General features: G+C 49.5%; 2 protein-coding genes across 2 annotated transcripts in view; one reads left to right on the forward strand and one right to left on the reverse strand.

The window, feature by feature from the left end:
• Positions 1–23,525, forward strand: part of LOC147118698 (uncharacterized) — a 163,056-nt gene that overhangs the window by 127,708 nt on the left and 11,823 nt on the right. The gene's annotated exons all lie outside the window — the stretch shown is intronic.
• The window catches only part of LOC147118699 (uncharacterized), a 77,392-nt gene continuing 61,407 nt past the window's right edge, over positions 7,541–23,525 (reverse strand). Inside the window, exon 3 of the mRNA XM_085984545.1 lies at positions 7,541–8,874. Within this exon, the coding sequence (XP_085840671.1) occupies positions 8,440–8,874 (435 nt within the window). The 3' untranslated portion in view covers positions 7,541–8,439. The remainder of the gene's footprint in view (positions 8,875–23,525) is intronic.

The following is a 23,525-nucleotide window of genomic DNA, read 5'->3' on the forward strand; positions in this document are numbered from 1 at the left end:
CTATATGTAGATTAAAGCCACACATGATAACCGTTGTGCCCTTATTGCACGCGTCTCTAATTTCCCATGTAATGCCATCCCCAACCTCTGCATTACTGTTTGGGGGTCTGTATACCACTCCCACTAACTTTTTCTGCACCTTGGTATTTCTCAGTTCTACCCATACAGATTCCACATCATCAGAGCTAATATCCTTCCTTACAATTGTGTTAATCCCCTCTTTAACCAGCAATGCTACCCCACCTCCTTGTCCTTTGTGCCTGTCTTTCCTGAATATTGAATACTCCTGGATGTTGAGTTCCCAGCCTTGGTCACCCTGGAGCCATGTTTCCGTAATCCCAATCATATCATATCCATTTACCTCTATTTGCGCAGCTAATTCATCCACCTTATTACAAATGCTCCTCGCATTAAGACACAAAGCCTTCAGGCTTGTTTTTTTTAGCACTATTAGACCTTTTAGAATTATTATTTACTGTGGCCATGTTTGATTTAAACACTTGGGCCTAGAAATTCAGTCTGGACACTTTTGGGGCGCTAAAGTCGGGCGCTCGCTAAAGTTAGCGCCCGCCGGAAAGTGTAGGCCACATCGCCGAAATTCAGTAGAGTTGGCCCTAAGTTTGGCCGAGCGCTGAAACTGGCGTTGAAATGCTGTGTTCCGGTGCTAAACCGGCGATGCGGCCTAATAACGCCGAAGCCGGGCGCAGCGCAGGTGCGGTCATGTTTTGATTGACAGCAGACACCCTGACGCCGGCCAGCTCTTAAAGGGGGAAGGGTCAACTTTGACTGCTGCCACGCCCTGCATACTGGAGCCCTGCAGCTAGGCCTCAGCACTACTGGTGTGCCAAAATAGCGCCTGGAGCAATGGAGAGGGCCCGTGAGCGAGCGCAGCGCTTCTCAGAGCATGCTCTGAGTGTGCTCATTCATGGTGTGGAGAAGAGAAGAGAGATCCTGTGCCCGGACAATGGCAGGAAGGCTCCCAGGAGCCAGTACAGGAGAGCCTGGGGCAAAATTGCCCGCAGGGTGTCATCCACCTGTGATGTCCCCAGGAGTGCGGACCAATGCCGCAAGAAGTGCAACGACCTCACTCGGATGGTGAAGGTGAGTACCCTTTCCAGTGTCCCCCTCATCCTTGCATGTGCACCTCACATTGTGGGCAAAGGGACCTCAAAGGCCTAATGGGCAGCCCTCCTCCCGCAGCAATGGCACTTGCATGTTCATCAATAGCACTTTCTGCACTTAACACACTGGCCAAGCTATTCGACCATGGGAGGCAGTGCACCCAGCAACAGGGCACCACACTGGCCAAGCTATTCCACCATGGGAGGCAGTGCACACAGCGACAGGGCACCACACTGTACTTAGAGGCCATCCTTTCTCTTGCAGGCCAAGCTGGCGAGCAATGTAAGGAGCCAGGCTGTCACTGGTGGAGGCCGTCCCGAGTACCAGGCGGTCACTGATCTGGAGGAGAGCGTGGCACGACTCATGCGTGGCCGGGTGACTGGCCCTGTCGCGATCGGCGAGGCGGACCCTGTACTGGTACCCACTGGTAAGGACATGACCGGTTGCACCTCGCGCTTCAGATCTACATCCTTTCCCACTGACCGACAAATGCGCATAATGCACCACTCAGGCCTCCCTCGCTGACGGCCTGTCCTCACTCTAAAGCTACTCTTGTGCCTTCCTGCTTTCAGCTGGTGAGGAGGAGGTGGTCCCTGAAGCGCAGAGAGCCAGGCCCTTGAAGGAGGAGGACGTCGAGGACCAGGAGGAAGGCGGCACATCGGGGGAACCCTCCTCCGCGCCAGGGGATGGCAATGGAGGGGAGACGTCTGGCCTGCAGGAGAGCCAGGGGGAGGTGTTGGAGGGGAGGGCTGAAGCTGGTCCCAGTAGGGTGGACGCACGCGGGAAGGGTCCGGCAGCATGCCAGCCTTCTCCCCAGAGGGGGGAGGTGTTGGAGGGGAGGGCCGAAGCTGGTCCCAGTAGGGTGGACGCACGCGGGAAGGCTCCGGCAGCACGCTGGCCTTCTGCCCAGAGGGGGGAGGTGTTGGAGGGGAGGGCAGAACCTGGCCCAAGTGGGGTCGACGCACGCGGGAAGGGTCGGCCAGCTCGGCGGCCTTCTCCCCGGAGGGAGAGTCCGCCCTCCAGTCCGGACACGGTCCTCGCCCAGGAGGTGCGCGTCCTCGATGAGATGTCGGCGGCGTCTTGAGCGGCGCCACCAAGAGTTCATGGGGGTGGTCGAACAGATGCCTCACGCCATTGAGTCCCTGGCTCAGAGTGTGGTGGCTTTTGGGGAATCACAGGCCAGGGGGTTCGAACAACTCACGGCAGCGCACGACAGGGGTGTCCAGCAACTGGCCGCAGCGCACGACAGGGGTGTGCAGCAACTCGCGGCAGCGCAGGACGCGGGTGTGCAGCAACTGGCGGCAGCGCAGGACGCGGGTGTGCAGCAACTGGCGGCAGCGCAGGACGCGACTCGCGAGATGAGTGGTGCCGTCCAGACACTGGCAGAGCTGATGCGGGCACATACCAGGGCAGTTCGGGCACTCACTTCTGCCACACTCGCTGTGGCACGGAGGCATCACCATGGCACCTGCTGCAGCACAGCGGTCTGGCCTCCCCCAGATTGCTGCGCTTGCTACACTGCCAGCCCGGCCGAGTGCCAGTGTCTCTGGCGAGCAGCGTGCACCTGCCATCAGCCAGCTTGCCCCCAATGGTGCTGCCGACACTGCCACTCCCCCAGCCAAGGTGCGACGAGCTGCTGCTAAGACTGATGCTGCCCAGCCACAGCTGCAGCAGTCAGCAGCCGGCCCCTCCCGGGCCAGGCCTCGTCTAGGCCGACCCCCAAGGGCCTCTGCCGACACGCTTTGTGGCCCTCATGAGCCTTCCCCCAGCCTCGCCACACCTGCAGGGCCCAGGTTGAGGCGGAGCAGCAGGTCGGCCAGGGGCCGGAGAAGCCTGTCTAAGGACTCGCCCTCTCGGCACACCCATTAGAGTGTGGTGAGAGCGGTTTCTTTTATATTGGGGGGCTTGTGTTGTGGGGGGCATTATTTTGTTAAGGCCGAGGATCAAGGCATTTTTTGTTTTCATGGGGGTGTCTCTGTTGTGGGGGGGGGCTTATTTTTGTAAGGCCGCTGTTGAAGGCCTTTTGGATGGGCAAGTTTTGTTAGTCCTCCCCAGGTTTTGGGAGTGACAGATGTTTTTGACTGTTTTTTGGGGGTCTTGTCTGTTTTTCTGTTTCATGTGGGAAGGGCCCTGAGTTTCTGAAATAAAGCTTTTGATTTATTCTGCATGTCCAGGTGTCATGTTTGAAGTGGTTGTTGCGTTAACCGGCTGAGGGCTTGCGGAGCGGCTGCCTCAGGTGCATTCATTGCCACAGGCCATTCCCTGACAGGGGGCCTAGAAGTGTCGATCAATAAGCCCCCGGCGGACGGCCCTTGGCCCTTGTCGCTCCATCCTGGGCTGGTCCTCCTCCTCCTCCTCCTCCTGCTCGTCCTCCTGAGGTGGTGGTGCAATGCCAGGTGGCAGTGCCTGAGTCCTGCGGATAGCCAGGTTGTGCAGCATGCAGCACACGACGACGAACTGGGAGACTCTGTCCGGCGAATACTGAAGAGATCCTCCGGAACGATCCAGGCAGCGGAACCGTTGCTTGAGGACGCCTATCGTTTGCTCGATGATGTTCCTTGTGGCTTGTTGGCTTTCGTTGTATGCCTCCTCCGTTGGGGTCCTGGGCGCGCGGAGCGGGGTCATGAGCCATGTACACAAAGGGTAGCCCTTGTCCCCGATAAGCCATCCCCTTGGTGGAGGCTGTGCCTCGAACATGTCAGCCACAGTAGTCTGGCGCAGGATAAATGCATCGTGGCTGCTTCCTGGGAAGCGGGCATTGACAGCTAGGATGCGCTGCCTGTGGTCACACACCAGCTGTACATTTAGGGAATGGTAGCCCTTCCGGTTGCGGTAATCCTCGGCATTGTGGATAGGTGCCCGCATAGCCACATGCGTGCAGTCAATGGCGCCCTGCACCATGGGGAAGCCCGCGATCCTGCCAAATCCGACTGCACGCTGCTCCTGCCTCTGTCGGGTCATGGGGAAGGAGATGAATTGGTGTCTCCTCGCGTAAAGTGCATCGGTGACCTGCCGGATGCAGCGATGTGCGGCGAACTGGGAGATGTTCGCTATGTCCGCAGCAGCGGCTTGGAAGGAGCCGCTTGCATAAAAGTTCAGAGCCACCGTGACCTTCCACCGAGAGAGACGTCCTGCACATCAGCTGTGGACGCAGATCTGTGTGAAGCAGCTGGCAGATCTCTGCAACCACCTCCCTTCTGAAGCGCAGCCTCTTCACACAATGCGCCGCAGTCATGGTGAGATAGGACACCTGCTGCCGGTATTGCCTGAGTGGGTAAGGCCTACGTTGCCGACGCCTGATGGCCCCTCTGCGTCTAGGCATGGCTGGCCCTCTCTCACAGCGTCTGCGAGCCCTTCGCACATAATGCTGCAACTGAGGGTTGGCCCCCCATACAGCCCCCATAATAAAGTTGAGAACAGATAAATCACAATGAATCAAATGTCAAAGCACTGGCCAGAAGCCAAAAATACCTCTCCTATGTTGTCCCAAATCTGTTACCTCTGTCCCTTGGCCTCTGTCCAGAAATCCAAAGCAGTAAAGTCATTGCAGCAAAATGGCTGGGCTTTATAGGTCAGTGTAAGTGCCCTTTAATTTGCGCTCCCCGAGGCCCACAGGGCCTCTTTTGCGTTCCACCTCGCAGTTCTTAGCAGCGCCACGCCCACATTGGGCGGGCGCCACTGAATTTCCGGTTTGGGGCGCACAAACAGCGTTGCGCGACGATATGACGTCATAAGCTGCGCGTGCACCTGAGCGGGCGCAAACACTTTGCGCCGGCGCTAAATGTCAACTGAATTTGGGCGTCGGCGCAGATCGGACTGCGTTCAGGCGCTAAGTGTCTAGCGCCGGAAATATTGCCCTTTTATGGCGTTAGCGGCTGGCACAACCCACTGAATTTCTAGGCCTTGATTTCTCTGACTGCCACCTTTGCTTTTCTCCTTCCTGTCTTTTGCTTCTATCCTTGTTTCCCTTTCCTCTGTCTCTCTGCTCAGGTTCCCAACCCCCTGCCATTTTAGTTTAAACCCTCCCCAACAGCACTAGCAAACACTTCGCCCAGGACATCGGTCCCGGCCCCACCCAGGTGCAAACTATCCAGTTTGTACTGGTCCCACCTCCCCAGAACCGGTTCCAATGTCCCAGGAATTTGAATCCCTCCCCCTTGCACCATTCCTCCAGCCACGTATTCATCTGAAATATCCTTCTATTTCTACTCTGACTAGCACGTGGCACTGATGCCTTTTTCTGTGAGAACTGTAGAGATGTGAAAGAAGGGGAAAAATCAGGCTCCAGCCAGAAAGATGGTTCCTTGAATGAACAATTCATGAGGCTGTTTTGTGACTCATCTGTGTGAGGTTAAAAAGCATGAAATGAAAAAAGATGCGTCCATTAACACTGGTGTTGTTAATAGTGGTTTCGAACCCTAATCACTAACTCCTAAGCCTAACCTCCAATTGACTACCCCAACCACTGACCCCAATCCTAACCAATAACCACTAGCCCCAACCCTAACCAATAACCACTAGCCCCAATCGTAACCAATAACCATTGGCCCCAACCACTAGCCCCAATCCTAACCAATAACCACTAGCCCCAACCACTAACCCCAATCCTAACCAATAACCATTGGCCCCAACCACTAACCCCAATCCTAACCAATAACCACTGGCCGCTACCACTAACCCCAATCCTAACCAATAACCTCGAGCCCCAACCACTAACCCCAATCCTAACCAATAACCACTGGCCCCAACCACTAACCCCAATCCTAACCAATAACCACTGGCCCCAACCACTAACCCCAATCCTAACCAATAACCACTAGCCCCAACCACGAACCCAATCCTAACCAATAACAACTGGCCCCAACCACTAACCCCAATCTTAACCAATAACCACTAGCCCCAACCACTAACCCCAATCCTAACCAATAACCATGAGCCCCAACCACTAACCCCAATCCTAACCAATAACCACTAGCCCCAACCACTAACCCCAATCCTAACCAATAACAACTGGCCCCAACCACTAACCCCAATCTTAACCAATAACCAGTAGCCCCAACCACTAACCCCAATCCGAACCAATAACCACTGGCCCCAACCAGTAACCCCAATCCTAACCAATAACCACTGGCCCCAACCACTAACCCCAATCCTAACCAATAACCACGAGCCTCAACCACTAACCCCAATCCTAACCAATAACCACTGGCCGCAACCACTAACTCCAATCCTAACCAATAACCACTGGCCCCAACCACTAACCCCAATCCTAACCAATAACCACGAGCTCCAACCACTAACCCCAATCCTACACCTTAACCCCAGCCCCTGACCAAGGATTATTGACAGGGATCAATGGAGGAGCTAAAGACTTGATAAAGGAAGTATTTGAAACAATTATCTCGATTAACGAAATATTGCAATGTATGTTATTAACAAGAGATTAAATCAAAGAGACAATCAAAATCAGCAATGACAATTACAAAGATCAGAACATTTCTAAGGCTGTCACATGCAGTATGTGTGGAGTTTTTTTTTTAATCGGATCCAAGAGATGTTAAATGAAACAGAAAATAACAGATTTCAAATCTTATGCAAGGTAGTTCTGTAAAGGGGCGGTTCAAAGGAATTTCAGATGAGTGTAAACTGAGACACTACAGTTCAGTCTATGACACCCACAAGCCGTGTACACAAATGGAACAAGTTTGGGGTTTGATGCGGTAGAAGGTGAACTAGATGAGAACTGAAATAATTCAGAGTAAGAAAAGGCCCAAAAATGGAACAGTCAGTAACAGAACATCAATTAATCTCCTCTTATCATGGAGAAATCAAATATTAGACACACTGTGTGTTTGAAACAAAGCTGATTTATTTAATACTAGCTGAAGTGCCCGGCGGTGCCGAGGCTTTTTCGAGGGCATGTTGTTGTTGGAAGAGAGAGAGAGAGCGACTGGGGGGAAGAGAGAGAGCGACTGGGGGGAAGAGAGAGAGGGAGGGGGGGGAAGGGGGGGAGGGGAGAGGGCGGGGAGGGGGGAGGAGGGGAGGGGGAGGGAGGGGGGGGGCGGGGAAGGGAGGGCGGGGGGGAGGAAGGTAGGGAGGGGGGAAGGGAGGGCAGGGGGGGAAGGGGGGAGGGCGGGGGTCGCCCCCCCCCCGAGGTGAAGACCGCCGATTGCGCGCGCAGCAGGAGCTGAGACTGTCGGCCGGCGGGCCCGGTTGCCAGGGTAACCGTGACGCTGACCAAGCCAGAGAGAGAGACGCCGCGTCTCAGCTGCTCCTGCTGCGCGCGCGGCCCCCCACCCCCCCGCCCGAGGGTCGCGGCCCCGACACCCCCCGACCCCGACCCCCCCGACCCCGACCCCGACCCGACCCCCCCCGACCCCGACCCCCCCCCACCCCCCCCCGAGGTGAAGACCGCCGATTGCGGCTGCGCGAGACGTCCGGCGGGCCCGGTTGCCAGGGTAACGCTGGACGCTCAGCAAGCCCCGCCCCCCAGCCAGCCAGAGAGAGACAGCGGGTCTCAGCTCCTGCTGCGCGCGCACCCTAGCGGCGCTGGGCTGAGGCTGGCCCTCCAGCCTTCGAGTGGGGCCGGGAGGTGCCTAGCTCGGGCGTGGGTGCGGAGGAGACGCCGAGGCTTCTAGGCCTACCTGGAAAAACGGGGAAAGGTAGGAAAATTAATGAGATTAGATAAGTTAATTACTTTCTAAATCATTTTTTAAAAAAACAATATGTGTTTTAAAAGCAACGTTTTTTTTTAAGACGCAGAAAGCGGGAAAAAGAAAGGAAAAGTTTGGAATCAAGATGGCGGCGACTCACCTCGGTTCAGAACGATAAAGCCCGGCCACACACGCACCGATTGGCCCAGCGGCACACGCCAGCAACCCGGCGTACGATTGGTCAAGCTCGAGGTCACTCTGTCGGTCACTCTGTCGCTAATGAGCGGATAATGAGATGCTAATGAGCGGAATGTTGAAGGTTTTTGGGATACCGCGGGCGCAATTTTAGCCCGGCCGAAACGTAAATACGCTTAAAACTGTCTCGGAAGTGTAAGCTTTCTTTGGAGGTAACGCGCGCGTAGGTACGCCCTGTAACTTTCGAATGCATACCCGCAACGCACACGCGATGACAGACAGATAGACAGATAGACAGAATGACAGAAGTACCGATTTATATATATAGATTTGTCCAGAATATTAATCTCAAGCCCAGTTATTCTAGTTACTAACATCAGCAGAAACAAAGCCCAATTGCCAGAGTGAACATGGTTCAGTCCTGGATGTGATTAACAGCAGCAATAACAGCAGAATCCAACCTCTGCAATCACTGGTGAACTCGCTGGTGTCTCAGCAGAGTGCATGACTGAGTGAATCCCTTCCCACACACGGAGCAGGTGAGTGGTTTCTCCCCAGTGTGAACTTGCTGGTGATTAAGCAGGTTAGACTTCCAAGTGAAAACCTTCCCACAATAAGAGCAGGTGAAAGATCGCTCCTCAGTGTGAACTCGCTGGTGTCTCAGCAGAGTGCATGACTGAGTGAATCCCTTCCCACACACGGAGCAGGTGAATGGTCTCTCCCCAGTGTGAGTGTGTTGGTGGGTCAGCAGGTCGCTTGTGTTTTTAAAGCTCTTCTCACAGTCAGAACATCTAAATGGTCTCTTAACAGTGCGAACAAGTTGGTGAGTCAGAAGATGGGATGACTGAGTGAATCCCTTCCCACACACACAGCAGGTGAACGGCCTCTCCCCAGTGTGAACTCGCTGGTGTATCGAGATGGTATACCTGAGTGAATCCCTTCCCACATTCAATACACGTGAACAGTCTCTTGCTAGTATGAACTCTCTGGTGTACCTGGAGCTTGGATAACTGCGAATCCCTTCCCACACATGGAGCAGGAGAACGGTTTCTCCCCAGTGTGAACTCGCTGGTGTCTATGGAGGCTGGATGACTGAGTGAATCCCTTCCCACATTCAATACACGTGAACAGCCTCTCCCGAGTGTGAACTCGCTGGTGTATCTGGAGTTTGGATAACTCTGCGAACCCCTTCCCACACATGGAGCAGGTGAACGGCCTTTCGGTGTGAGTGCGCTGATGAGTTTCCAGCTTGGATGGATAATTGAATCTCTTCCCACAGTCCCCACATTTCCACGGTGTCTCCGTGGTGCAGGTGTCCTTGTGTCTATCCAGGTTGGACGATCAGTTGAAGCCTCGTCCACACATAGAACACGCGTATGGTTTCACCCCGCTGTGAACAGTGCAATGTTTTTTCAGGTTGTGTAACTGGTTAAAGCTTTTTCCACAGTCAGTGCTCTGGAACACTCTCACTCAGGTGTGTGTGTCTCGGTGCTTTTCCAGTTACACTGATGTTTGAAATCTTTTCCCACAGACAGAACAGACAAACATTTCTCCTTCCACATTCAAAGGCCGATGATATTCAGGTCCTGATGAATTGAGTGTCTCTGTCAGATCTTGATGTGATGTTTGGTTTGAGTTTCCCGTCTGTAAATCCTCCCCTTCTAATACCCTGTAAAAGGAGTTTACAAAAGTTATCTCTGTAAGTACAGGATAGAAATTCAAAACAGACAATTCTAGTTTCTATGGAACATTCTTTCCTCTCTTGTTCCCCCAAAGCTGTAAATCCCCATCCCACACACTCTCCCTCCTCCCTGTGCTGAAATCCAAACCCATCGCACCATCTCCAACATTTCTTTCCTCCACTCCCAGTTTTCCCCCTCCCTCTACTCTGGTTGGGTTCAGTTCTACACCCGCTGTGTGTAGAGTGAGAATAAAATCAACGAGTCAATGATTGTCTCTCCTGGTCACTGGGACCCTGAAGCCCCGCCCACTCTCTGTTCCTGTACCAAGATGGCCACGCATGCGCCGTGCTACAGGTGGAACCGGTCTGTCTTTCCTCCACCAAGATGGCATAAATGATGAGCGGTTTTGATCGAGCAAGTAGGGAGAAACTGTTCACTCTGGCAAGTGGGTCGGTGACCAAAGGTCACAGATTTAAAATAGTTGCTAAAAGAACTAGAGAGAAATGAGGAGAATTGTTTTCACACAGAGGGTTGTTAAGATCTGGAACGCACCATCTGAAAGGATGCTGGAATCAGGTTCCACAGGAACTTTCAAATGTAATTGGACATGTAATTGAAGAGGACTAGTTTGCAGAGTTCTGGGGATAAAGCTGGGGTTTGGGACTAAATTGGACAGCTCTTTCAAAGAGCCAGCACAGACATGATGGGCCGAATCACCTACTTCTGTGCTGTTAGATTCTATGATCAGTGTGAAGATGCTGGTGTCTCTTAAGGTTCTTCGAGCTTTTAAAGCTCTTCCCACAGTCAGAACATTTAAAGGGTCTCTCTCCAGTGTGAACTCGCTGATGTTCCAACAGGTGGGATGACTGAGTGAATCCCTTCCCACACACGGAGCAGGTGAACGGCCTCTCACCAGTGTGTAGGTGTTGGTGTCCCTTCAGCTCCTGGAAGCTTTTAAAGCTTTCCCACAGTCAGATCATTTAAAGGGGTTTGCTCCAGTGTGAACTCGCTGGTGTCTCTTCAGCTCCCCGTAGCTTTTAAAGTTCTTCCCACAGTCAGAACATTTAAACGGTCTCTCATCAGTGTGAGCCAGCTGGTGTTGCTTCAGCTCCTGTGAGTCAGCAGAGAGTGCTGTGAGTTTGGGTAAGTGTGAGAGTTCTTTAATTGTTATTTCTCTTTAAATCATTCTTGATAAGATTACTTAAGCAGTTTAAGTAAAGGGGAAAAGTTAAATATTTGGGATTCTGTTGGTTTAAGAAGAGTAAAACAAGGTTACACGGCTGTAGGAGTAAATTGGCACAGCACGCAGTGGAAACCAGTTTTCTAACCAATCAGCAGGGGTGACTCATTTGGCTGTAAACAAACAAACAGTATAAAAAGACCAGGCTAGTGCGAGCAAGCACTGAGTGTGAGTCAGCAGAGAGTGCTGTGAGTTTGGGTAAGTGTGAGTTAGGGTAAGTGGGGTGTTAGGTGCTCTTTTCAAACTTTAACTCTGCGGGTTGTAGTTAATAAGGCCTTTCTGGTGCAGAGTGACTGTTGGTAAACCATTTAACTGGTGTAATTAGAGGGATTGATTTAATTTAAATCCAATTAATTAAAGGGGATACTAGCATCTAAAATCGGGCAGAGGGTGTCCATAACTAACAATAAAAAATTTAATTAATTACATAGAATGGAGCAGGTGATGTGTTACTGTTGTGAGATGTGGGAGCCAGTGGAACCCATTGAGGCTCACGGTGATTACGTCTGTGACAAGTGTCTGCTGCTACAGAAACTCCAGCTCCGTGTTGATAAGCTGGAGTCTGAGCTTCAGACACTGCGACACATCAGGGAGGGGGAGAAGTACCTGGACTCTGTGTATCAGGAGGTGGTCACACCTATGAAGTTAATTAATTCAGATGTAGCCCATGGTAAGGGACAGGACGGTGTGACTACGAGTGAGGCAGGTACAGGGATCCAAGAGGTAGAGCTGGAGGAGCCGCAGCCCTTGCTCTTGTCCAACAGGTTCGAGGTTCTTACTCCCTGTGGGGACAGGAGCAGGACTGCAGGGAGGATGAGCAACCTGGCCACAGCACCGTGGAACGGGAGGCCATTCAAGAGCGGGGAGTAAATAGAAATGTTGTAGTGGTAGGGGATAGTATTATTAGGGGGATAGATAGAGTTCTCTGCAGCCGAGAGCGAGAGTCCCGAAGGCTGTGTTGCCTACCCGGTGCCAGGGTTAAGGACATCTCCTCTGGGCTGGAAAGAAACTTGCAGTGGGAGGGGGTGGATCCAGTTGTCATGGTCCATGTTGGTATAAACGACATAGATAGGACTAGGAAGCTGGTTCTGTTAAAGGAGTATGAGCAGCTAGGAGTCAAATTAAAAAACAGAACCTCAAGGGTAATAATCTCTGGATTATTACCTGAGCCACAAGCGAATTTGGCTAGGACAAATAAAATTAGAGAGTTAAATGCGTGGCTCAAAGACTGGTGTGGGAGAAATGGGTTTTGCTTCCTGGGACACTGGCACCAGTACTGGGGCAGGAGGGAGCTGTTCCGTTAGGACGGGCTTCACTTGGCCAGTGCTGGGACTAGAGTCCTGGAGGATCATATAACTAGGGCTGTAGAGAGGGCTTTAAACTAACTAGTGGGGGGGAGGTTCCTAGAGAGCAAATAATAAAAATGACAACAGAGAAGGTCATAGACTTAGGTAGCAGTGGGGAAATTAAAAACCAGAGCGTGTCAGGAAGGGGCAGAAGGTATGGAGTAAAAGGTAAAGTAATAAGAAGGGCAAAAGCAGGAACTAAGTGTCACAAAACATATTTGAAAGTTCTCTATCTGAATGCACGTAGCATTCATAACAAAATAGATGGGTTAATGGTACAAATAACTACATATGGGTATGATCTTGTGGCCTTTATGGAAACATGGCTGCAAGATAATCATGACTGGGAACTAAACATACCAGGGTATTTGACAATTAGGAAGGACAGGCAGGAAGGAAGGGGAGGTGGGGTGGCTATGTTAATAAAGGAAGGAATCACTGTAATACAGAGAAATGATATTGGGTCAAAAGATCAGGATAATGAAACAGTTTGGGTGGAGATAAGGAATAATAAGGGGAAAAAAACACTAGTGGGCATAGTCTATAGGCCTCCAAACAGTGGCAACTCTGTTGGACGGAGCATCAATCAGGAAATAGTTGAGGCTTGTAATAAGGGAACATCTATAATTATGGGGGATTTTAACTATCATATTAATTGGACAAATCAAATTGGGCAGGGCTGCCTTGAGGATGAGTTCATTGAGTGTATTAGGGATGGGTTTCTTGAGCAGTATGTAACTGAACCGACCAGGGGGCAAGCAACCTTAGATCTGGTCCTGTGTAACGAGACAGGATTAATTAAAAATGTCCTAGTAAAGGATCCCCTTGGAATGAGTGACCATAACATGGTTGAGTTCCATATTGAATTAGAGGGTGAGAAGGTTGGATCTCAAACAAGCGTGCTAAGCTTGAATAAAGGAGACTATGAAGGTATGAGAGCGGAATTGAGTAGAGTGGATTGGGAAAATAGATTAAAGTGTAAGACGATACATGATCAGTGGTGTACATTTATGGAGTTATTTTACAACTTCCAAAAAATATATATTCCACTGAGAAGAAAAGGTGTAAAAGAAAAGACAGCCATCCGTGGCTAAGTAAAGAAATTAAGGATAGTATTCGACTAAAAACAAGGGCATATAAGGTAGCCAAATCTAGTGGGAGGATAGAGGATTGGGAAAACTTTAAAAGACAGCAAAAAATAACAAAAAGATTGATTAAGAAAGGGAAGATGGATTATGAAAGTAAATTAGCAAAAAATATAAAAACAGATAGTAAGTGTTTTTATAGTTATATAAAAAGAAAAAGGGTGGCTAAAGCAAATGTTGGTCCCTTAGAGGATGAGACCGGGAAATTAATGGTGGGAAATATGGAGATGGCAAAAACACTGAATGAATATTTTGTATTCGTCTTTACAGTGGAGGACACTAAGAATATCCCAACACTGGACAAACAGGGGGCTATAGGGGGGGAGGAGCTAAACACAATCAAAATCACTAAGGAAGTGGCACTCAGTAAAATAATGGGACTCAGGGCGGATAAATCACCTGGACCTGATGGCTTACATCCTAGGGTCTTGAGGGAAGTGGCGGTAGGGATTGTGGATGCATTAGTAATAATTTTCCAAAACTCCCTGGACTCAGCAAAGATCCTGGCAGACTGGAAAACTGCTAATGTAACACCCTTATTTAAAAAGGGCAGTAGACAGAAGGCTGGAAACTATAGACCGGTTAGCCTAACATCTGTGGTAGGTAATATTTTGGAGTCCATTATTAAGGAGACAGTAACAGGACATTTGGATAATCATAATTTAATAGGACAAAGTCAGCATGGTTTTATGAAGGGGAAGTCATGTTTGACAAATTTGCTGGAGTTCTTTGAGGAAGTAACGTATAGGGTGGATAAAGGGGAACCAGTGGACGTAGTGTATTTAGACTTCCAAAAGGCATTTGACAAGGTGCCACACAAAAGATTATTGCTTAAGATAAAAAATCACGGGATTGGGGGTAGTATTCTGGCATGGATAGAGGATTGGCTATCTAACAGAAGGCAGAGAGTTGGGATAAATGGTTCATTCTCAGACTGGCAATCAGTAACTAGTGGTGTTCCGCAGTGGTCAGTGCTGGGTCCCCAACTCTTTACAATCTATATTAACGATTTGGAGGAGGGGACCGAGTGTAACATATCAAAGTTTGCAGATGATACTAAGATGGGAGGGAAAGTAGTGAGTGAGGAGGACATAAAAAACCTGCAAGGGGACATTGACAGGCTAAGTAAATGGGCAGAGATTTGGCAGATGGAATACAATACTGGAAAGTGTGAGGTTATGCACTTTGGCAGGAAAAATCGTTGAGCAAGTTATTATCTTAATGGCAAGAAACTGGAAAGTACTGAAGTACAAAGGGATCTGGGGGTCCTGGTGCACGAAACTCAAAAGGTTAGTATGCAGGTGCAGCAAGTGATTAAGAAGGCCAATGGAATGTTGGCTTTCATTGCTAGGGGGATAGAATATAAAAATAGGGAGGTATTGCTTCAGTTGTACAAGGTATTAGTGAGACCGCACCTGGAATACTGCATACAGTTTTGGTGTCCATACTTAAGAAAAGACATACTTGCTCTCGAGTCAGTACAAAGAACGTTCACTCGGTTAATCCCGGGGATGAGGGGATGGACATATGAGGAGAGGTTGAGTAGATTGGGACTCTACTCATTGGAGTTCAGAAGAATGAGAGGCGATCTTATTGAAACATATAAGATTGTGAAGGGGTTGGATCGGGTGGATGCGGGGAGGATGTTCCCGATGATGGGTGAAACTAGAACTAGGGGGCATAGTCTTAGAATAAGGGGCAGCTCTTTTAAAATGGAGATGAGGAGGAACTACTTCACTCAGAGGGTGGTAGGTCCATGGAATATGCTGCCCCAAAAAGCTGTAGAAGCTACATCATTACATAAATTTAAAACAGAAATAGACAGTTTCCTAGAAGTAAAGGGAATTAAGGGTTACGGGGAGCGGGCAGGAATTTGGACATGAGTCTAGGTTCGAATCGGACATGGCCCTGTGGGTAGCGGAGCGGGCCCAGGGGCCGTGTAGCCTGATCCTGCTCCTATTTCGTGTGTCTAATTCTGTTAGATTCAGGAGATGGTTCTGTGATAGTAGATTGGCGGTTAGGATCAGATCAGCCATGATCTCATTGAATGGCGGAGCAGGCTCGAGGGGCCGATTGGCCTACTCCTGCTCCTATTTCTTATGTTCTTATGGGGGCTTTTAAAGCTCTTCCAACAGTTAGGACACTGAAATGATCTCTCATCAGTGTGAACTCGCTGGTGTACCTTCAGCTCCTGAGGGCTTTTAAAGCTCTTCCCACAGTCAGAACACTGAAATGGTCTCTCATCAGTGTGAACAAGTTGGTGTCCCTTCAGATCTCTGGAGCTTTTAAAACTCTTCCCACAGTCAGGACATTGAAATGGTCTCTCGCCAGTGTGAACTCGCTGGTGTGTTTTCAGGTGGGATGAACGAACAAATCCCTTTCCACACACGGAGCAGGTGAATGGACAGTCCCTGGTGTGACTGTGTCGTTGAACTTCTATTGCAGACGGGGAACTGACTCCCTTCCCACCATCCCAACCTTTACCCAGTTTCTCCCCGGTGTGACGGTGCACGTGTCTCGCCAGGTCAGGCGATCGGCTGAACCCGCGTCCACACACTGAACACGTGTGCAGTTTGTCATCGCTGCTTTCTCCTTCCATGTGCAAAGGCCGATGATATTCAGGTCCTAATGAATCGAGCGACTCTGTCAGATCTTGACGTGATGTTTGGTCTGAGCTTCCCGCCTGTAACTGCTCCACTTCTATAACCCTGTAAATTGAGATCAGAAAAGGATCAGAGACAAACTGTTGTTTAATGTTCCCCTTTCCAAACCAAGGGGCAGTGAAGCTGATTTTCAGGCCCCAGCTGCTGCACAGGTTGGTTGAAAGGATCAGCAGTAATGGCGGCTGTAATACCCACAAGCCCCGGCGCTCCAGAAAGCACTCTGTTGACGCTGAGTCCCGCCAATGTGCTCATGGCCCCCGCGCTCTCCCTCCTGCTCCACAATCGCCCGTCCCGATCGGTCCACAACGCGCATGCTCAGTGCACAAAATCCCGCGGTTAGAACACCGGGCGCGCATGCGGAGCCGCAACATCTGGTACGTGTGCGCGGCTCAGGTGGGGGCGAGTCGGTGTTTCGCCTCAGCCGCCAGGGAGTTGCGCATGCGCAGGACGACCCAACATTCTTCCTGTCAGCAATCACTCCCTCGTTTCTTTAATAAAAACAGAAAATGCTGGAAATATGCAGCAGGTCAGGCAGCATCTGTGGAGACAGAAACAGAGTTAACGTTTCAGGTCAATGACCTTTTGTCAGAACTGCTTGTTCTTTAGTGTCAGCTGTGACTCAGTGGGTAGCACTCTCGCCTCTGAGTCAGAAAGTTGTGGGTTCAAGTCCCACTCCAGAGACTTGAGCACAAAAATCTAGGCTGACACTCCAGTGCAGTGCTGAGGGAGTGCTGCACTGTCGGAGGTGCCGTCTTTCGGATGAGACGTTAAACTGAGGCCCCGTCTGCTCTCTCAGGTGGATGTAAAAGATCCCATGGCACTATTTTGAGAAAGAAAGACTTGCATTTATATAGTGCTTTCATGACCACCAGACGTCTTGAAGTGCTTTACAGCCAATGAAGTACTTTTGAGGTGTAGTCACTGTTGTAATGTGGGAAAGAGCAGGGAAATTATCCCCGGTGTCGTGGCCAATGTGTATCCCTCAATCAATGTAACAAAATGATAGATTATCTGGTCATTATCACATTGCTGCTTGTGGGAGCTTGCTGTGCGCTAATTGACTGCTGCGTTTCCTACATTATAATAGTGACTACACTTCAAGAGTACTTAATTGGCTGTAAAGCGCTTTGGGACGTCCGGTGGTGAAAGGCGCTATATAAATGCAAGTCTTTCTTCACTGGTCTCACCAGCGACCTCTTCTGGCTGTTGGTTGATTGACCGCCAAGAGCCCGCGCATGCGCACGCGGGACGGCATTTTGGGCGGAGTCCAGCACAGCGACCCCTCCCGGTCACCAAGGGTAATAACTGCGCATGCCCAGCGGAGACCCCTCCCCCACTCGGAGCTGCGCCTGCGAACTCGGATCCTGCCGGACGGAGTCGGCGCAGGTCATTCCGGGAAAGGCCTTGGTGTCGGTTCCAGAGTCGCGATCGGTGACGCAAAGTGAGTTTTCTCCGCTCCGATTGGGTGGAGAATCGCGCGGGGTGGGGGGAGGGGTGGATCGGGAGAGAATAAAGAGAAATAGAAAAACCTGAGAGTCCGCGAGGCCCCGGACCGAGCGGCATCAGTTGGACAGTTATTGTGATCTCCTCGGGGACACGTGCCTGGGCCCACAGCCTGATTGACGGGAGCTTCCGACCAATAGAGAGCGAGCCGGGCGGGACTGGAGGACCGAGCCGGCGGCGGGTCCTCCAACCAATTGGAGAGCCCGAGGGGCGGGACTAGCGCCGGCTGATTGTCTGATCCGCAGGGCAGCGAGTTTCTCCAGTCCCTTGTTCAGGGCCCGGGGCCAGGGGAGGCTGTGGGCCTTTATTCCCCTTATTGGACACAAGGCTCTTTGTCTCACAACACACTGGCTCAGATTTTAATAGAGACTTTTTAATTCATGAATAAAAGCAGATAAACCCCGTGCTTCTGTAGAACAAACTTTCTAATATTTTATAGAATCAGAGAATGGTTACAGCACAGAAGGAGGCCATTCGGCCCATCGAGCCCGTGCCGGCTCTCTGCAAGATGACTTCAGCGAGTCCCACTCCCCGCCCTTTCCCCGTAACCCTGCATATTTACTTCAGGAACTTATCCAATTCCCTTTTGAAAGCCGTGATTGAATCTGCCTCCACCACCCTTTCAGGCAGTGCATTCCAGATCCTAACCACTCGCTGCGTAAAAAAGTTTTTCCTCATGTCGCCTTTGGTTCTTCTGCCAATCACCTTAAATCTGTGTCCTCTGGTTCTCGACCCTTCCGCCAATGGGAACAGTTTCTCTCTATCTACTCTGTCCAGAACCCTCATGATTTTGAACACCTCTATCAAATCTCATCTCAACCTTCTCTGCTCTAAGGTTTCTCCAGCCTATCCACATAACTGAAGTCCCTCATCCCTGGAACCATTCTTGGAAATCTTTTCTGCACCCTCTCTAAGGCCTTCACATCCTTCATAAAGTGCAATGCCCAGAGTTTGGCACAATACTCCAGTTGAGGCCGAATCAGGTAGTGCAGGGGTCCCCTGTGGCCATCCCCCTCTCAAACAGATATACCAATTTGGATATTGTTGAGGGAGACGGCTTATCGGGGGAAGGCAGCAGCAGCCAACTTCCTGGCACCGTGGGTGGTTCTGCTGCACAGGACGGGAGGAAAAAGAGCGGGAGAGCTATAGTGATAGGGGATTCTATTGTAAGGGGAATAGATAGGCATTTCTGCGGCCGCAAATGAGACTCCAGGATGGTATGTTGCCTCCCTGGTGCAAGGGTCAAGGATGTCTCGGAGCCGCTGCTGAGCATTCTGGAGGGGGAGGGTGAACAGCCAGTTGTCGTGGTGCATATAGGTACCAACGATATATGTAAAAACCGGGATGAGGTCCTAAAAGCTGAATATATGGAGTTAGGAGGTAAATTTAAAAATAGGACCTCAAAGGTAGTAATCTCAGGATTGCTACCAGTGCCACGTGCTAGTCAGAGTAGAAATAGAAGGATATTTCAGATGAATACGTGGCTAGAGGAATGGTGCAAGGGGGAGGGATTCAAGTGCCTGGGACATTGGAATCGGTTCTGGGGGAGGTGGGACCAGTAAAAACTGGAAGGTTTGCACCTGGGCAGGACCAGGACCGATGTCCTAGGGGGAGTGTTTGCTAGTGCTGTTGGGGAGGGTTTAAACTAAAATGGCAGGGGGTTGGGAACCTGTGCAGTGAGGCAGCAGAAAGGGAAACAAGGATAGAAGCAAAAGACAGGAAGGAGAAAAGCAACAGTGGCAGTCAGAGAAATCAAGGATTTAAATCAAATATGGCCACAGTAAATAATAATTCTAAAAGGTCTGAGAATGTTAAAAAAAACAATCCTGAAGGCTTTGTGTCTTAATGCGAGGAGCATTCGTAATAAGGTGGATGAATTAGCTGTGCAAATAGAGGTAAACGGATATGATATGATTGGGATTACGGAAACATGGCTCCAGGGTGACCAAGGCTGGGAACTCAACATCCAGGGGTATTCAATATTCAGAAAAGACAGGCAAAAAGGAAAAGGAGGTGGGGTAGCATTGCTGGTTAAAGAGGAGATTAACACAATAGTAAGGAAGGATATTAGCTCTGATGATGTGGAATCTATGGGTAGAGCTGAGAAATACCAAGGGACAGAAAACGTTAGTGGGAGTTGTATACAGACCCCAAACAGTAATGCCGAGGTTGGGGATGGCATTAAACGGGAAATTAGAGACGCGTGCAATAAGGGCACAGCAGTTATCATGGGTGACTTTAATCTACATATAGATTGGGCTAACCAAATTAGTAACAATACTGTGGAGGAGGAATTCCTGGAGTGTATACGGGATGGTTTCCTGGACCAATATGTCGAGGAACGAACTAGAGATCAGGCCATCTTAGACTGGGTATTATGTAATGAGAAAGGATTAATTAGCAATCTTGTTGTGCGAGGCCCCTTGGGGCGGAGCAATCATAATATGATAGTATTCTTCATTAAGATGGAGAGTGAAGTATTTGACTCAGAGACTAGGGTCCTGAATTTAAATAAAGGAAACTATGATGGTATGAGGCGCAAGTTGGGTTGGATGGATTGGGGAATGTTACTTAAAGGGTTGACGGTGGCTAAGCAATGGCAAACATTTAAAGATCGCATGGATGAACTACAGAATTTGTTCATCCCTGTTTGGCATAAAACTAAAACAAAAAATGTGACTCAACTGTGGATAACAAGGGAAATTAGGGATAGCATAAGATCCAAGGAGAAGACATATAAGTTGGCCAGAAAAAGAAGCAAATCTGAGGATTGGGAGCAGTTTAGGATTCAGCAAAGGAGGACAAAGGGATTAATTAAGAGGGGGAAAATAGAGTATAAGAGTAAGCTTGCAGGGAACATAAAAACTGACTGTAAAAGCTTCTATAGATATGTGAAGAGAAAAAGATTGGTGAAGTCAAGTCTAGGTCACTTGCAGTCAGAATCAGGGGAATTAATAATGGGGAACAAAGAAATGGCGGACCAATTAAATACATACTTTGGTTCTGTCTTCACAAAGGAGGACACAAATAACCTCCCAGAGATGTCGGGGAACATAGGGTCTAATGAGAGGGAGGAACTGAATGTAATCAGTGTAGGGAAATGGTGTTAGGGAAATGGACGGGATTGAAGGCCGATAAATCCCCAGGGTCTGATAATCTACATCCTAGGGTACTTAAGGAAGTGGCCCTAGAAATAGTAGATGTATTGCTGGTCATCCAAAATTCTATAGATTCTGGAACAGTTCCCATGGATTGGAGGGTAGTTAATGTTACCCCACTATTCAAAAAAGGTGGTAGAGAGAAAACAGGGAATTATAGACCAGTAAGCCTGACATCGGTAGTGGGGAAAATGCTAGAGTCCATTATAAAAGATGTAATAGCAGAGCACTTGGAAAACAGTGACAGGATCGGACAAAGTCAACATGGATTTACAAAAGGTAAATCGTGCTTGACTAATCTACTGGAATTTTTTGAGGTTGTAACTGGTAGAATAGATAAGGGAGAACCAGTGGATGTGGTGTATTTGGACTTTCAGAAGGCTTTCGATAAGGTCCTGCATAAGAGATTAGCATGTAAAGTTAAAGCACATGGGATTGGGGGCAAGGTACTGACTTGGATAGAGTACTGGCTGGCAGACAGGAAGCAAAGAGTTGGAATAAACTGCTCTTTTTCCAAGTGGCAGGCAGTGACTAGTGGGGTACCGCAGGGACCGTTCCTTGGACCCCAGCTATTCACAATATATATTAATGATCTAGACGAGGGAACTAGATGTAATATCTCCAAGTTTGCAGACGGCACAATGCTGGGTGGGCGTGTGTGCTGTAAGGAGGATGCCGAGAAACTCCAGTATGATTTGGATAGGTTGGGTGATTGGGCAGATGTTTGGCAGATGCAGTATAATGTGGATAAATGCGAGGTTATCCACTTTGGCGGCAAAAACAGGAAGGCAGTTTATTATCTGAACGGCAATAGATTGGGAGAAGGGGAAGTGCAATGAGACCTGGGTGTCCTTGTGCACCAGTCGCTGAAGGTAAGCATGCAGGTGCAGCAGGCGGTTAAGAAGGCAAATGGTATGTTGGCCTTCATAGCGAGAGGGTTTGAGTACAGGAGCAAGGATGTCTTGCCGCAGTTGTACAGGGCCTTGGTGAGTCCACACCTTGAGTATTGTGTGCAGTTTTGGTCACCTTATCTGAGGAAGGATGTTCTTGCCATGGAGGGAGTGCAGCGAAGATTCACCAGACTGATACCTGGGATGGCAGGAATTACATATGAGGAGAGATTGGGTCGATTAGGCTAATATTCGCTAGAGTTTAGAAGAATGAGAGGGGATTTCATTGAAACTTATAAAATTCTAACAGGACTAGACAGACTAGATGCAGGAAGGATGTTCCCAATGGCGGGGGACTTCATAACCAGGGGTCACAGTCTAAGGATAAGGGGTAAGCCATTTAGGACAGAGATGTGGAGGAATTTCTTCACCCAGAGAGTGGTGAACCTGTGGAATTCTCTGCCACATAGGGCAGTTGAGGCCAATTCATTAAATATATTCAAGAAGGAGTTAGATATATTTCTTGAGGCTAAAGGGATCAAGGGATATGGGGAGAAGGCAGGGACAGGGTACTGAATTTGGATGATCAGCCATAATCTCATTAAATGGCGGAGCGGGCTCGAGGGGCCAAATGGCCTACTCCTGCTCCTATCTTCTATGTTTCTAAGCAGGAGTCGGCCATTTTGCCGTTCCAGCCTGCTCCGCCAATCAATAAGATCCTGGCCGATCTTCTACCTCATCTCCACTTTCCTGAACTATCCCCACATCCCTTGATTGACTTAATATTCAAAATCTATCGATCTCTGTGTTGAATATACTCCACGACTGAGCCCCCACAGCCCTCTGGGGTAGAGAATTCCAAAGATTCACCGCCCTCGGAGTGAAGAAGTTTCTTCTCATCTCAGTCAGCTGTGGCTCAGTTGGCAGCTTGTCTCTGGGTCAAAGGTTGTGGGTTCACGTCCCACCCCAGGGACTTGAGCACATCAATCTAGGCTGACCCTCCAGTGCAGTGCTGAGAGAGTGCGGCACTGTCAGAGGGGCCGCCTTTCAGATGAGATGTTAAATCGAGGCCCCGTCTGCTCTCTCAGGCGGATGTAAAAGATCCCATGGCGCTATTTCAAAGACGAGCAGGGGAGTTATCCCCGGTGTCCTGGCCAATATTTATCCCTCAATCAACATAACACAAAAAACAGATTATCTGGTTACGATCACATTGCTGTTTGTGGGAGCTTGCTGTGCGCAAATTGTCTGCCACATTTCCTACATTACAACAGTGCCTACACTCCAAAAGTACTTCATTGGCTGTAAAGCGCTTTGAGACGTCTGGTGGTCATGAAAGTCGCTATATAAATGCAAGTCTTTCTGAATGGCCGAACCCTTATTCTGAGACGGTGACCCCTGGTTCTAGACTCCCCAGACAGAGGAAACATCCTCCCTGCATCTACTCTGTCAAGCCCTGTAAGAATTTTGTGTGTTTCAATGAGATCACCTCTCATTCTTCTAAACTCTAGAGAATATAGGCCTAGTCTACTCAATCTCTCCTCATAGGACAACCCTCTCATCTCAGGAACCAGTCTGGTGAACCTTTGTTGCACTCCCTCTATGGCAAGTATATCCTTCCTTAGGTAAGGAGACCAAAACAGTACACAATACTCCAGGTGTGGTCTCACCAGGGCCCTGTATAATTGCAGTAAGACGTCTTTACTCTTATACTCAAATCCTCTTGTAATAAAGGCCAACATACCATTTGCTTTCCTAATTGCTTGCTGTACCTGCATGTTAACTTTCAGTGATTCGTGTACAAGGACACCCAGGTTCCTCTGAACACCAACATTTCCCAATCTCTTACCATTTAAAAAATACTCTGTTTTTCTATTTTTCCTACCAAAGTGGATAACTTCACATTTCTCCGTGTTATATTCCATTTG

This window comes from Somniosus microcephalus, chromosome 4 (assembly GCF_052327205.1).
Source record: "Somniosus microcephalus isolate GS21.2 chromosome 4, FLI_Smic_1.0, whole genome shotgun sequence".
In the NCBI taxonomy this organism is placed as follows: Eukaryota; Metazoa; Chordata; class Chondrichthyes; order Squaliformes; family Somniosidae; genus Somniosus; species Somniosus microcephalus.